This window comes from Aulonocara stuartgranti (assembly GCF_965226115.1).
Source record: "Aulonocara stuartgranti genome assembly, chromosome: 10".
Lineage (NCBI taxonomy): Eukaryota > Metazoa > Chordata > Actinopteri > Cichliformes > Cichlidae > Aulonocara > Aulonocara stuartgranti.
In genome coordinates, this window is record NC_138946.1 from 21,666,605 (window position 1) to 21,679,390 (window position 12,786).

Consider the following 12,786-nt stretch of genomic DNA (forward strand, 5'->3'; position numbering starts at 1 on the left):
AGGTAACCCTTTTCAATTGCTTGCTAACCCACATATCTGATGAACCAATCACATGGAAACATCTAAATCCATTAAAACTTTTAGACATGGTCATGAGAGCTTTAAGTTTAAAGTGAGCATCAGAATGAGGAAGAAAGGTGATGTCAGAGGAAAATAGCCAGGTTGCTTCAATCTGAAAGGAAGGCAACGGTAGGGCTGTGCGATATGACCAAAATCTCATATCCCGATATAAGAATTCCATCGTCCCGATAACGATATAAATCACACAAATGTAACATTTTCTGTAAATTCTGTGAATCTCGGGCAGCTCGACTTGCGTGAAGTGTTTCCAGGTGCGCGTCATGTAGCTGGAGTCGAGTGTTTTAACAGATGCATGAAACTACACATTTTGAGTATTGAGTGAGTATTTATTACACGGCGTGCTGCGGGGAAAAGCCTGTTCTAACGTTTAAGTCTAAGGTTTATTTTTTAGCACCTGGCGGCTCTTTTTTTTTACTTCTCATCCGTAAATAATCTACTCTTTCACGTGATTCAAGTTATTTTGAAAAGTCTCAACAGGATCTTGAGCTTTATTGTGAAAGGTTTGTGTGGAACATAAACAAGCGGACACGCTATGGTGTTACCGTCTTGTTGCTAACGACAACGCATAAAAACAGGCGCTTGTCCGTCTGTAGTGTGGTTATATAAAATATAAGAGAAAGAGAAAACTTTAAGAAATTAATATAGCCACTACAGTGACCATCAAAACGATGAAAAAATATTGCCGTAAACAGTTTATTTTGCGACACCACGAAACAAACGATAGCGTAAAATGAAACGATAGACGTCTTTATGTCGTCATCCGATATATATCGTTATATCGAACAGCCCTAGGCAACGGTATCTTAAATAACCACTAATTAGGCAGATGGGTTTGAGCAGCACAAGACCACGCTATGTGCCACTTCTGTCAGCTAAGAACTGGAAAGTGAAGCTTTAGTTCACACAGGCTCATCAAAATTGGACAACAGAAGTTAAAAAAAATAAAAATAAAAAACTTGCCTAGTCTGATGAGTCATGTGTCTGCACTTCAGAGACACCACAGAGGCCCTAAAGGAAATATTTGCTGAAGGTCATCTAGTCCCATCCACATTCCCTCCTTTAAAACAGTGGCCACAACTTTCAATCAGAATTTCCCTATTTAACAGACATTACACGTCTCCCACCATAACGGACACAGATTTTGGTTCCGTTTATCATAACTGTCATAACTGGTAAGGTTTTTGGACCCATAAGCAAGCATTGAGAGAAGTACCAGCCTCACTAGTTTTATTACATAAGAGGTTTGAGTGGGCAGGTAGGCGAGTGTCCACAAGTGAGTTTTCTTGCAGACAGGTTTTCTTTTCACAGAGACTGTTTGTTCCCCTGAACAAGGGAATGCAGACGAGAATACCAGAGGGGATCCAAAGCAGATGGAGAAAATAGTCAACAAGACTTCCTAGAGCTAGACTAGCTATTGTACTGCATGCTGTAACAAGCTGGTGATGAGTTGATGAAGAGCTGGTTCTTTTATGCACAGGTAACTCCTGATTGAAAACAGGTGTGCCAGCCAAGCTCAACGGGAAAAGTGAATCGACACACTCAGACAGTAAAAAGGGAGCGGGTGAGAGAGGGAGCTTGAAAAAATGCACTGCAAAGAATACAGAAATGCACAAAGAGAAGGAACAACAGGAGGAAATACACTGAATACTGCAGTGTAAGCTCCAAGACATGGGGAAAAAAAGAAGAAGGGTTGCAAGTAATGTTTGATGAAGCACTACAAAGTAACACTGAAATGCAGAAAAAAGAAAGAGAGGGAACAACAGGAAGAAACACAGAGAGAAATGCAGAGTATTCTCCAAGACTCCGAGAGGAAAAATACAGAACTGTGAGTATTTTATAACAAAGCAAAAGACAAAAACACTGAAACAGAGGAGGAGAAGGAACACCTGGAGAAAATATGGACCGATATACAGTTTAGGTTCTGAGAAATGGTGACATGCATAAAGAGAAGTGATGATGGAAACACATAAAAAGCGTGCACTTCATGAAATGCTGAGGAAAAATCAGGAGTTACAAGCCAAATGTGACAAAGTACAATAAAGGAATAAAGACATGCATAAGGTGAAAAAAAAGAAAGAGAAGGAAGTGATATATAATGATGTGAAAGAATCGTATGAAGAAAAGCAGAAAAAAATAGAAAAAACTGAAGAAACTGTAGAAACAGAATGAAGAAACCATAAAAACTGGTCATGTTGTAACAGTTACGGTTAAATTATGCCAAAAAATATCAGCATCATAACCACTTTTAACAATGTTTAGAAATATTACTGATGAAAATGACCATTAAGCAGTGAGTAAGAAAAACTGAATAAGTTAAACTTTGCGTGACATGACTTCCCGTATTAAGGTCAGCTGACAGGTTTAAGTTGGATACAATGTAGCGGTGTTTCAAGAATAATTCAATTTAATTTGAAATGTTCTGCACCTCTAGTAGTATTTTCACTACCTTAAAACAGGCTCTTTAGTGCTATTGCAGGTATGAAAAAAATTCTTTTTAGAAAGTCAAGCTATTACATCACTCTTCATCAACAGGAAAATATCAGCACATACCTGGAACATGACATAAATTAAATATGCTGCTGCTCCGATTTTTAGATGCAGAATTAAACTCGCTGGTCACTTGTTTTTCTTTAAAGGTTCATTTGCTCAACTAAATGTTAACCCACATATTTAACCAGCCAATTACATGCAAATCAATGCATTTAGGCATGTCGAGATGACTGAGACGACCTGCTGAAGTTCCAGCTGACTATCACAATGAGGAAAAAATGTGATTTAGGTGACTTTGACCATGGTATGATTATTGATGCCTGATGGGCTGGTATCAGCATTTCAGAAACTGCTGATTTACTGGAATTTTCCAACATCTCTCTAACCATCTCTAGGGTTTACAGAGAATCATCTGAAAAAGAGAAAACATGCAGTGAGCCTCAGTTCTCTGGGTAAAAATGGCTGGTTGAAGCAAGAAGGCAGAGGAGCACAATCTGACTGCTTCAAGCTAATAGAAAGACAAGAATCACTCAAATAACCACTTATTACAACTGAGATATGCAGAGGAATATCTCTGAATGAATGTGCCAAACCTTGAAGCAAATGGGACCGCAAAAGATGTCAGTCAGAAAACTGAAGCTACAATTTGGATTTTGACAAAATCAGACAACAGCAGATTGGAAATGTGTTGCCTGTTCTGAGGAGTCGTAATTTCTGCTGCCACATTTAGAGGGTAGGGTCATAATTTGGTGTAGACAATGTGTTAGCATGGATCCATTATGTCCTGTTTCAACAGTTTAGGCTGCCTGTAGTGTTGTAATGAGGTAAAAGCACACTTTGGACAACTTAGTACCAAGTAAGCATGAGTTAAACTCGACAGCTTACTAGAGTATTGCTGCTGACCATAGCCATTCTTTTGGGACCACAGCATACGCATCTTCTGATGGATGCTTTGAATGGGGAAAAAATATCATGAAAAATGTCAAATAACCTCAAACTGGTTTCTTGGACATGAAAATGAGTTCACTGTATGCAAATGGCCTTCACAGCCACCAGATCTCAGTTCAGTAGAGCGTCTTTGGGACGTGAAGAATAACATTGTGGTTGTGCAGCCTTAAAACTGCTAAACTGTGTGATGCTGTCATGTCAATATGTTTGCAGCACCTTGTTGAATCGAAACAAAGAATTTTAAAAAATGGGGGTTCCAACTAGTAAAGTGCATCTAATAAAGTGGTCAGTGAGTGGATGCATTTCTTTTGTCTTTATGTTGCTTAACACTTAACACTTTGTCTTATGCTCCACATCAAAGTAAAGGACTGTTTGCTTGCAAATATACTGTTAAATAAAGTGACTTTGCAGAAAGCAGAGACCCCATGACAAACAGTCAAACAATGGAAGATAACATTGTAAACTAGTGTTAACATGCCTTACCAAACTAACAATTAGAATTCAAAGTTCAGCACGAGTTAACTTAAGCTCTGATGAGTGAACAGTTTAAGTTTTTTCATGAGCACGAAGCATATGGCCTGGATGGTTATCGGCTGTGTAAAACTCATAGGTGACAGACGCTGAGCCTCAGGGGTTTTAAATGTTTCTGCAGCGCAGCATCACACAGCCTGAGTGCTGTAAATGACACAGAGGAACCACTTGGGACCCATTTGCTTAAAGAGCTGAAATTCTGGAGAACACAAGTGATGCACGGACAATAAGTATGAATAAAAAGCTGTGATATGCAACAATTCGTTTACTTTCTTTGTTGTCCTGCTGTTATTGTAGCACTGTTTTCTTTTACAGACCTTACACTGTATGCCACGCACGGCTTCATTCAACATGCTTTCAGAAGTTGGAGTTAGGTATGAGTGATCTACTAAAAGCTGTGAGATCCCACAGGAAGACAAAGCAGATGCTGTAGTGAGTTCTTTACATCAAACACCTCTAATATACCACGAAGTCCTTGAGGAATAGCAAATAAACAGAACCCTATGACTGACTGGTTCCTATCTGTCACAGCTGAATGCAAATGAAGTTGCTTTAAACATCCGTGAATGAAAAATTATACTATGCTTGTCACTTTCCTGAGACTTGATTACATGTTTTCACGGCAAACCGAAAAACAAATTCAAGTGATCAGCAGGCTGAACACACACAGAAACGTCCACAAATCCCCTCTGAGAGGCTTCCATTCACAAGTCGTAACTGAATTCCATGTTTTCTTCGTATGTTCAAAGAGGGGCAAAAGTTGAGGACAATAAATTCTGAGAGAGATGATGATGAAATGATGGTGTAACCCTTACTAACGTGCCATACATGCACTTGGCATGCAGCATTGACTTTTCTGACTTCTCTGCTCATCCACAATATTCAGACAATGAATTTGGGTATCGAGTGATGGACTTCCAACTCCCGCTATAGAAAAACCGACAATAAATATTTCAAGAGTATCTGAAGTCTAGTTTGATCCAGAGTTGTTTACTTTGGCTCGTTTTCCTGTGTTGTTTTAACAAGTCGGAAAGTTTATCTATTCCAGTTTTTGCAAATGGATACTGAGGTTGTTAAGATTTTCCAGAGGAAGGAGGGGGAGACATGAAGGTGTTTTGCTGCGCAAATAACACATTTTACATGTCTTCCTAAATAATGACAGAGGAAACTGTACTTAATAGTGGAGACTGCAGGGAAATCCAGCCATGCTGTCATAAGGAGCACCTTAGATTTCTCTCATGATGCGCAAACAGGAATCCCTCAGTGGACCAATTAATACAGACAGAGAGAGCAGTCAGCGATTTTCCCGGGAGACCTGCCAACTTCACCAGCTACTAGTATCTCAATCTGGTCTCCATTACGACCACATTTATCTCGATTGCATCAGGCTGCCTTTCTACAAATCTCTCAGAGCTCCACTCCTATGGTAACAACCACATGGTGGGCGTTTTGCTGAATAGCGCCGCTGTAACAGGGCCATCCTTTTAAAGGCATCAGATCGACACAGACGGACAGCGTATATTAGACTTGGGACATTTCACTCAAATTCAATTTCATCTGGTCTTTTTCAAAGAACATGTTTCACTTGGTGTGAAAACAACTTCCCCTGGAGCCATCCTGGATAATGTGATTCTGTGCGATCGATTCGACTTTCAGATGTTCACTCAACGCACAGACATGCTTCTCTGTGGACAAATCTATTAGAGGCTAAATCATAGTGCCAAATCAATTTATTAATTCAGCAAAGCTGGAAATAAACCTGTTGGTTTTGGTAAAATGATAGAGTAACAGAAATGCAACTCAGCAAATAGGATGGAGAATGGCTGGGTTGTTAGGAGTGCCAAAACAAATGTGAGGTAAAAGGAAAACAGTAGGGGGAGAGAGAGAGAGAGAGAGAGAGAAAGGGAAAAAGAGAGAGATGCAAATCCCATGGCAACAGCAACCAGACAACAAGTCTAAAATAGGGGGCAGTGTCCGCTATTACTATAGCAACAGGAGAACAGCACACTTGCTCAGCTTCGGGATTTGCTGAAAGGAGGAAAACAAAGCTTTATTCCTAACATAAATGTAATTGACAGTCATTACCAGTAACTTCATTTAGTTCCACCAGCTGTGTCTCACCAAATTAGTCACAAAAATAAGGATTCGCAAAGTGTATTAGGCTGACAGCCAACCACAAGGGATGAATAATTTATCTTCCATTATTCACTGACTTAGTGTAATTTTGCACCTGGGAAGCTTTGGGTAGACAAATGAACAAGTCAACAAAATAAAAGTGAAATGAGACATAATCACAATAGAGTAGTTGCAAGCTAAATTAAAATAAACGAATAAAACAGAGACATTACATCCACAACGGTGACTAGCAATTATGTAATTCTAAGTACTTTCTAATTTAAATTATGTAATAAATGATATATGCTGCATGTTCATTAGTTATCGCGACATAATCGGCCAGATTAAGTCATTACAAGCTGAATGCTGTATCAGTGTCTGAGTTTGTTTAAACTGTATCACAAAGTGTCAACGATATTCTCTGCTTTCAAAAACTGCAGCACCGACCTCCACGCCCGGTTTGTTGACATGAAACATGTGCACAGTCTGCACTGCAGACAGAGGGAGAGAGAAAGATGACAACACGGTGGTGCTTTGCCTTGCCTACCACCGACCAATCATATTTCAGAAGTAGCCGTTTTGAGCCAATCACAGAACGACAGTCTGAGCCCGTGCAGCCAATGGTACTGTTCGTGGACCACTGATGCAACGGAGATGCAACAGACTTCTTCTAAACAACAAAGTGTGTTATGAGCCATATAGCGCTTTAAACAAAACAGCGGCACGCCTTATTGTAAAGTACAGTGTCTGAGCTGTAGTTTTCTCGACAGATCGCGTTCGCGTAAACCAAATCCTCTCACTTCGTTATTTAATTTAAAGACGAGGTTATACCCTTTAGAGCTTAAAAACTAGCACAATGTCTAGCTAAAAGGCTACTTTTCAGATTCCCTTTTTAAACCAGTTGTTACTTGTATCTTGAATTGCACAGTTTGAATTTAGTATTTTCTTTTTTATTAGTATATTTATTATCTATATATTTATTACTATAAATAATAGCATTACTCACCTGAATGAGCAGCTGTGTTACTTTTACAGAAACAACAACAAAAAAGTAGCTCAATACTTTTATAAAAGTGTGGGCAGCGAGAGTGTGGGACGTCCTTGGGTGAGCCGCGGAGGGAGGGGGCGGAGGGATCTGCACGCGCGGAGGAGCCTGGTTTACCCCGGTGACGCAGTCGGTTGCTAGGTGTGAATGAAGTGATGCTTTGTCACAATTAAGCGGCTCCTCAGTTTACAGGTCGACCACAACAAAGCAGCACCTCTCTCTGTTTGCCTTGTCTAGGATATTCCGAGCTGAAATATGGCTCTTTAATCTTTTGTTAAGTTGTTGGACCCGAAAAGTCGTCGTGCTTTGCTTTAGCAACGCACCCCCAAGTGCTCTACAATTTTTTCTGCAAGAATGGAGTAAGTGAAAGTCTCTCTACTGGCTGTACATAGAGCTGTTTTGTTGTTGCTGTTGTTGTTGTTATCATTTTGGTGTAAAGTGGCTACATCTTGTTTGGTTTCGTCGCTTTAAATGAACCTTTTTGACAAATTCAAACATCTTTTTTCTTCTTTTTTATTTTTTATTTTTAAACTACGATCACTCATGGAGTTTGACTGATTGTGGTTGCTTTGTGGTCAGTTTTAGTTTGATTTTTATTGATTTTTCCTCTACTCTAAATGTATTGCCTTCAGTCTGTGCACTAACTGGAGATACATCACGTCTGTCACTTCCAGCGTTTAATCTTTCAATGTTTAATTTAGCTCTCATTGCTGTAATCGAGTCCAATCTGTTTAAGTGATTAAAAAAAAGAATTGGTAATTAATTTTAAAAGGAACATGCGATTGGAAGCAGCTCATCAGCATTCATCCTCTTTGACCAGCAGGGCAGCTCACCTACAGAGTAGAGGTAGCTCTTGTGGTGCTTCTTGTCAACAGTTGGGCCCTTGACAGCGTCACTGGGTCCCACGTGTTTTGAGGACGTCAGGTTAATTTTGCTTTGAGCCAGATTAAAGCCCACAGGACACTGCTCCCACTTTTCTATCACCCACTGTGTCACATCTGAGGCTTGGTTTTGGGAATAATGTACTTTTCTGCTTTTCAGTATTTGGTATTTACTGTAAAGCCTTTTTGTTTAAAAGATGAAAAAGTGTATTTGTGTGAAAATGAATTAAGTGAGGACCAGAAAGTGATTTTTTCTTTGTTGCCTCTCATTAAAACCATGCAGAGAAACTTGCAGAGGGCAGCACAGACAGAATCCCATCTGATGATCCCCATTAGTCGACTGAGTACGCCGTATCTTTCTCAGATATATCTGATCCCCCTTTTTTTCTTTCTGCTTACCCTCTAGGTTTCATTATGCTCACCCAGACCTGCTCACTGTGGCCCATCTCTCAGACCCTGCTTGCTCTCAGCATATGCTTGGACTTGGACTGAATCAAAGCACCAACAGACAAAATGATGGCAACATCAGCGCCTGTTTGGAAGACTCTTCGTGTCTGCCCGGCAGACCCCCTCGCTCTCTCTCACCCACAGGCTAACCACAGCCAATCACAGGGGTGCAGGGGGGAGGTGTCAGAGGAGAGTCAGCACTTAATTGGTGAGTTGCAGCGTGTACGCTTTTTTATATTTTTCCTCATTTCAGGTGGGCTCGGCACTGCAGCACATTCGTCCTTCTTGAGCAGTAAGTAATAAACTAGCTACGTCTGTTATATTAAAACGCTGCAACTTTATCGGCAAAACCCCCCAATCTGATTTGCCTTTATTATTATTATTATAAATCTGATTGTTATTTTGGGAAACTGCTTCGTGCACTGATGGATTTTTTTTTTTTTTTTGCATGAACGTTATTTTTTTATTTTATTTTTTTTAGCAGCATTATTTCCTTCCGACAAACATCTTGTAACCGATGCAATTTTTCCCCCCTCCTCAATAGGTGATGGTAACACTGACTGGATGACGGAAGAAGTGGATTTCTCCTCGTACCTCCCAAACCCTCCTTCCCCTCCCTCCTCTACTAATGCCTCCCTTCCCCCTTCACCCCTTCAGAATGATATCCAGGTGCCCTCTGACTTGGAGGTCATGACCTCTCTGCTGCAAGAGGAACTCGCCCAACTAGAGGACTACTTCCTGTCTGAGCCACTGCCCGAGAAAGGGCCGAGGCTGGGAAAATGCGACAGGGGTCCACTGCCTGCGGGTCCTCCGCCATTCACTCAGCTGCCATACGCATCATACGCTACATCCAACCAATCGGAATCCAGCCCACTTCTTGTTACCTTGGCAACCGGAGAACTGGACTTGCTCAGCATCTGTGGCGGGCCCATTGGGCGCTCCAAAATTCCAAGACACGCCCCATATAGCTGCAGTCGACCCAGTGGGTGTGGTAGGAAAAGAGTTCCTGATGGTTCGAGGTTCAGCGAAGGCTGTGACAGCAGTTTGTTGAGTTCCAAAGGAAGTAACTCAGGTAACTCAGCTGTGACCCTTACAGGTAATTATGGCTGTGTAGAGGACGACCAGTTGGTAGGGAAAAGCTACTGCTTGGGTAGTGCGGTTGAGCTCAGACGATGTGCTGTTATACCAAAAGAAGAGAAAAATTGCTGTTTCACTCAAGATGTGATAGGTGGTGGGAAGATTGTTGGTGGTGGATTTGGCTTTGGTGGATCACTGGAGGTCCCCCATAAGAAAGAGGATCTGTTGATGTATAGCATGAGGGAAGTCAGTGGAGGTGCTGGTAACAGTGATGTGCTGAACAGTATCAAAACTAGTGTGGAGGTGACAAAAGCCACCGTTTCTTGGAAAGCCGAGAGCAGCGAAGGTTGTTATCTTCCAACAACATCACAGTCTGAGGCCTACCATAGCTTCTTGGGCAACATCAACGAGCAGGTGAAAACAGAGAGTCTACAGATAGCTCAGCATGATCTACACTGTAATTTCCTTGAGGATCAGGGCCCAGAGTGTCTTTTAATGGCTAGGGATAGTTTGAACCTGGAATCTTCGGGGCACAGACAAGCATGTCGGCTGAAGGAAGACCACTGTGCAATGAAATACGAAGTGGACATCATTCCAGGTGAAGGCGGGGAGCGCAAACAAAAGAAAAGAGATCAGAACAAAACTGCCGCTCACAGGTGAGATTCTTCTCGATGAAATGTCAATGTTATCAAAGTTTCACGAGTTTACATTTTCACAGAGTCTTCGTTTTTGGTCGATGCAGGTATCGCCAGCGAAAAAGGGCGGAGCTCGATTCTTTGGAGGAACAACTGCACTGCCTTGAAGGGAGGAACCGGGAGCTCCGGGACAAAGCAGAGTCCGTAGAACGTGAAATCCAGTACGTTAAAGACCTGCTGATTGAAGTTTACAAGGCCCGTAGCCAAAGGCTTAAGCAGGACACAACAGCGTAACACCAAGCTTCTGCGAGTACACTTAGAGAGAGCATAACAGGGAGAATCAGCAGCTCTTTCTGTCTTTAAGTTTGTCCTGAATCAAATGTTAATTTTTTTTCTTTTTTTTTCTGTAGCGAGGGGTTAAAAGCATGCTTTGCTAATATGAAATCTTTTTTACATTTTAAATCAACACTATCCAATTCTTCCATCGCTTTCGTACTCGAATCACTTGAGCCGGCACTGTGGCATAGCAATGCTTTAAGATGACAATCATTTTCGATAGCTCTCGCACTTCGTGAATCTACTATTGAAATAAGGTAATTTCAGAAGTAATGTAACTCATTATGCAGGTTTTATATTTGTAATAGCCTTACGTTAAAATTGATGTCAGCAATAGAAACTCATGTTTGTTTGAGGGTTTTTTTTTCTTTCTTTTTTAATTATTTTCATGCTCAGTTGCTGGATCACGTTATTGGGTGTTGATATTTCAGTGTGGACAAATATTTCAAATCAACTGCGTTTATGCAACAGCAAAAACTAATTGGCATTAATACTAAAATTATTAGAACTGACCTTGAATATCCTTTGACTTTTACAATTGCAGAAAGAGCGGCTAACGTACAAAAGAGTCGTGAAACTTTATTGTGTATTTTGTTGTTTGTTTTTCTGTAAAACATTTGATTTGCTTCCAGTTTATTTCAGTCAATAACAGAATTATTTTATTTGTATGTTTAGAGTATTTTAGCCAGCTTTGTTGGAAACATTACTTTGTCTTCTGTATTTACATTTGTTTAATTTTCATCCCTTTAAATGTAACAAATATAACCTTTGCTATCTTTCTTTTAGCAATGGCTTCAAATAATGTCGGCATTATGCATTCTGTGACCAAAACTGTTTTTTTTCATATTATTTTTAAATGTGTAACATTTTATCATGTGGTGGCAGTAAGATATTCTTCCCTCGCATTTTGCAAAATGTACAATCTGTTTTGCAGCTCAGGATACATGTTAATCCGCCAGTTCTACAAACATCAGTAGATAATCATGGGAGGAGATTACAGACTTGAAGCTTGCAGGGTTTCCTCATATAAAACTGTTGTTTTTTTCTTTATTTCCAAATGTGTACAAATATTGTAACTAGTATCATTCTAACAGCCTTCCTCTGCATGCCTTTGCATAAATGTACTCTCTGGAATAGAAAATTTAGGGTTTCAGAAATAATTCTCTCTCTAAACTGCTTGTTAAAGCAATAAGTTTTATAGGCCTCTGGCTGATCTGCACTAATTTGTAACAACTTTTGTATGTTCAGGGAGTGGAGTGTGTTAACCTTTTCTTTCTATAAAATTATTGGGAAAAAAAATCCTAATTTTGTTGTTTCTTAAAGCTTTTGCAGCTTTAGCTTTGGTGTAAGAGGTCTCAATTCTTTTTTTCATATAAGCAAATAATCATTGTTACTGTCATTTGCTCCATGCTTATACCAAGGATAGTTGTTTTTCTATGCATATTTATTTTAAGACAATCTTGAATATAACAGCGAAACTATCGTAATTATTTATGGGGTTTAATTTGTGCTTCTTTTTTTTTTTTTAGCCCCCTGCGGTGCACTATCAATCCCGATGGTTAAACCAAAAGTGTGTACTAACAGCACATTTAGCGCGTTGTGTTTTTAACGCAATTTTATCATAGATACAAATTAACTTCGTCTGATGTCAATCTTTTTGCTTTTAAAAAAAATAAAGTGTATCATCAACTTGGCCCGCTGTGCTTTTTCTTTTTGGTGCTTTTACTGGGATTTATTTTTATTTTTTGTCTGCGTTATCCGAAGTACAATCTGCGGCCTGAGCGTGAAAATAAGTGCTTGGTTTTTGGATTTAATAAATCCGCGGGGTTTTCATTTTATTTATTTTTTTTTAAGGGAAATCAAAGTAAAGTCCGGTCAGGGCCCGACAGACACTGACAAGCGCTTCTTTTCTCACCCTGCCCCGCTGAGCAGACAGCTGACAGACGGTTATACAGAGAGGACTGAAAACTTTCATGGGTATCGATCTCTTCTAGTTTAGTCGATACAACATTTAACATAAAACCACATAAAAACGCTTTCGACGTCCAGTCCTCGGAAATTCGGCTTCGTTGTTTTCTACTTTATTTAGCCCAAATTCACAGACTTCTAGAAGACCTCGAAGGGCTTTGAAATGCGAATGCCTCTAAATTCACATGTTGATCTGCATATGGAACATTTTTAAAATCCATCAATAATGTTC

General features: G+C 40.0%; 1 protein-coding gene across 1 annotated transcript; it reads left to right on the forward strand.

The window, feature by feature from the left end:
* Nucleotides 1-7,179: 7,179 nt before the first annotated feature.
* Nucleotides 7,180-12,279, forward strand: atf5a (activating transcription factor 5a). Its single transcript, XM_082548035.1, has 5 exons — nucleotides 7,180-7,351; nucleotides 7,448-7,569; nucleotides 8,498-8,746; nucleotides 9,083-10,271; nucleotides 10,358-12,279. The coding sequence occupies exons 3-5, from the start codon at nucleotides 8,605-8,607 to the stop codon at nucleotides 10,542-10,544; spliced, it is 1,518 nt and encodes a 505-aa protein (XP_082404161.1). The 5' UTR covers nucleotides 7,180-7,351; nucleotides 7,448-7,569; nucleotides 8,498-8,604; the 3' UTR covers nucleotides 10,545-12,279.
* Nucleotides 12,280-12,786: the final 507 nt, after the last annotated feature.

What these genes read in the sequence shown, in the direction of transcription:
- atf5a (XM_082548035.1), top strand. Translation starts at nt 8,605, where the DNA reads ATGATGGCAACATCAGCGCCTGTTTGGAAGACTCTTCGTGTCTGCCCG. An exon ending in GGAGAGTCAGCACTTAATTG is followed by an intron (nt 8,747 to 9,082) that starts GTGAGTTGCAGC and finishes CCTCCTCAATAG; the next exon opens with GTGATGGTAACACTGACTGG. An exon ending in AACAAAACTGCCGCTCACAG is followed by an intron (nt 10,272 to 10,357) that starts GTGAGATTCTTC and finishes TGGTCGATGCAG; the next exon opens with GTATCGCCAGCGAAAAAGGG.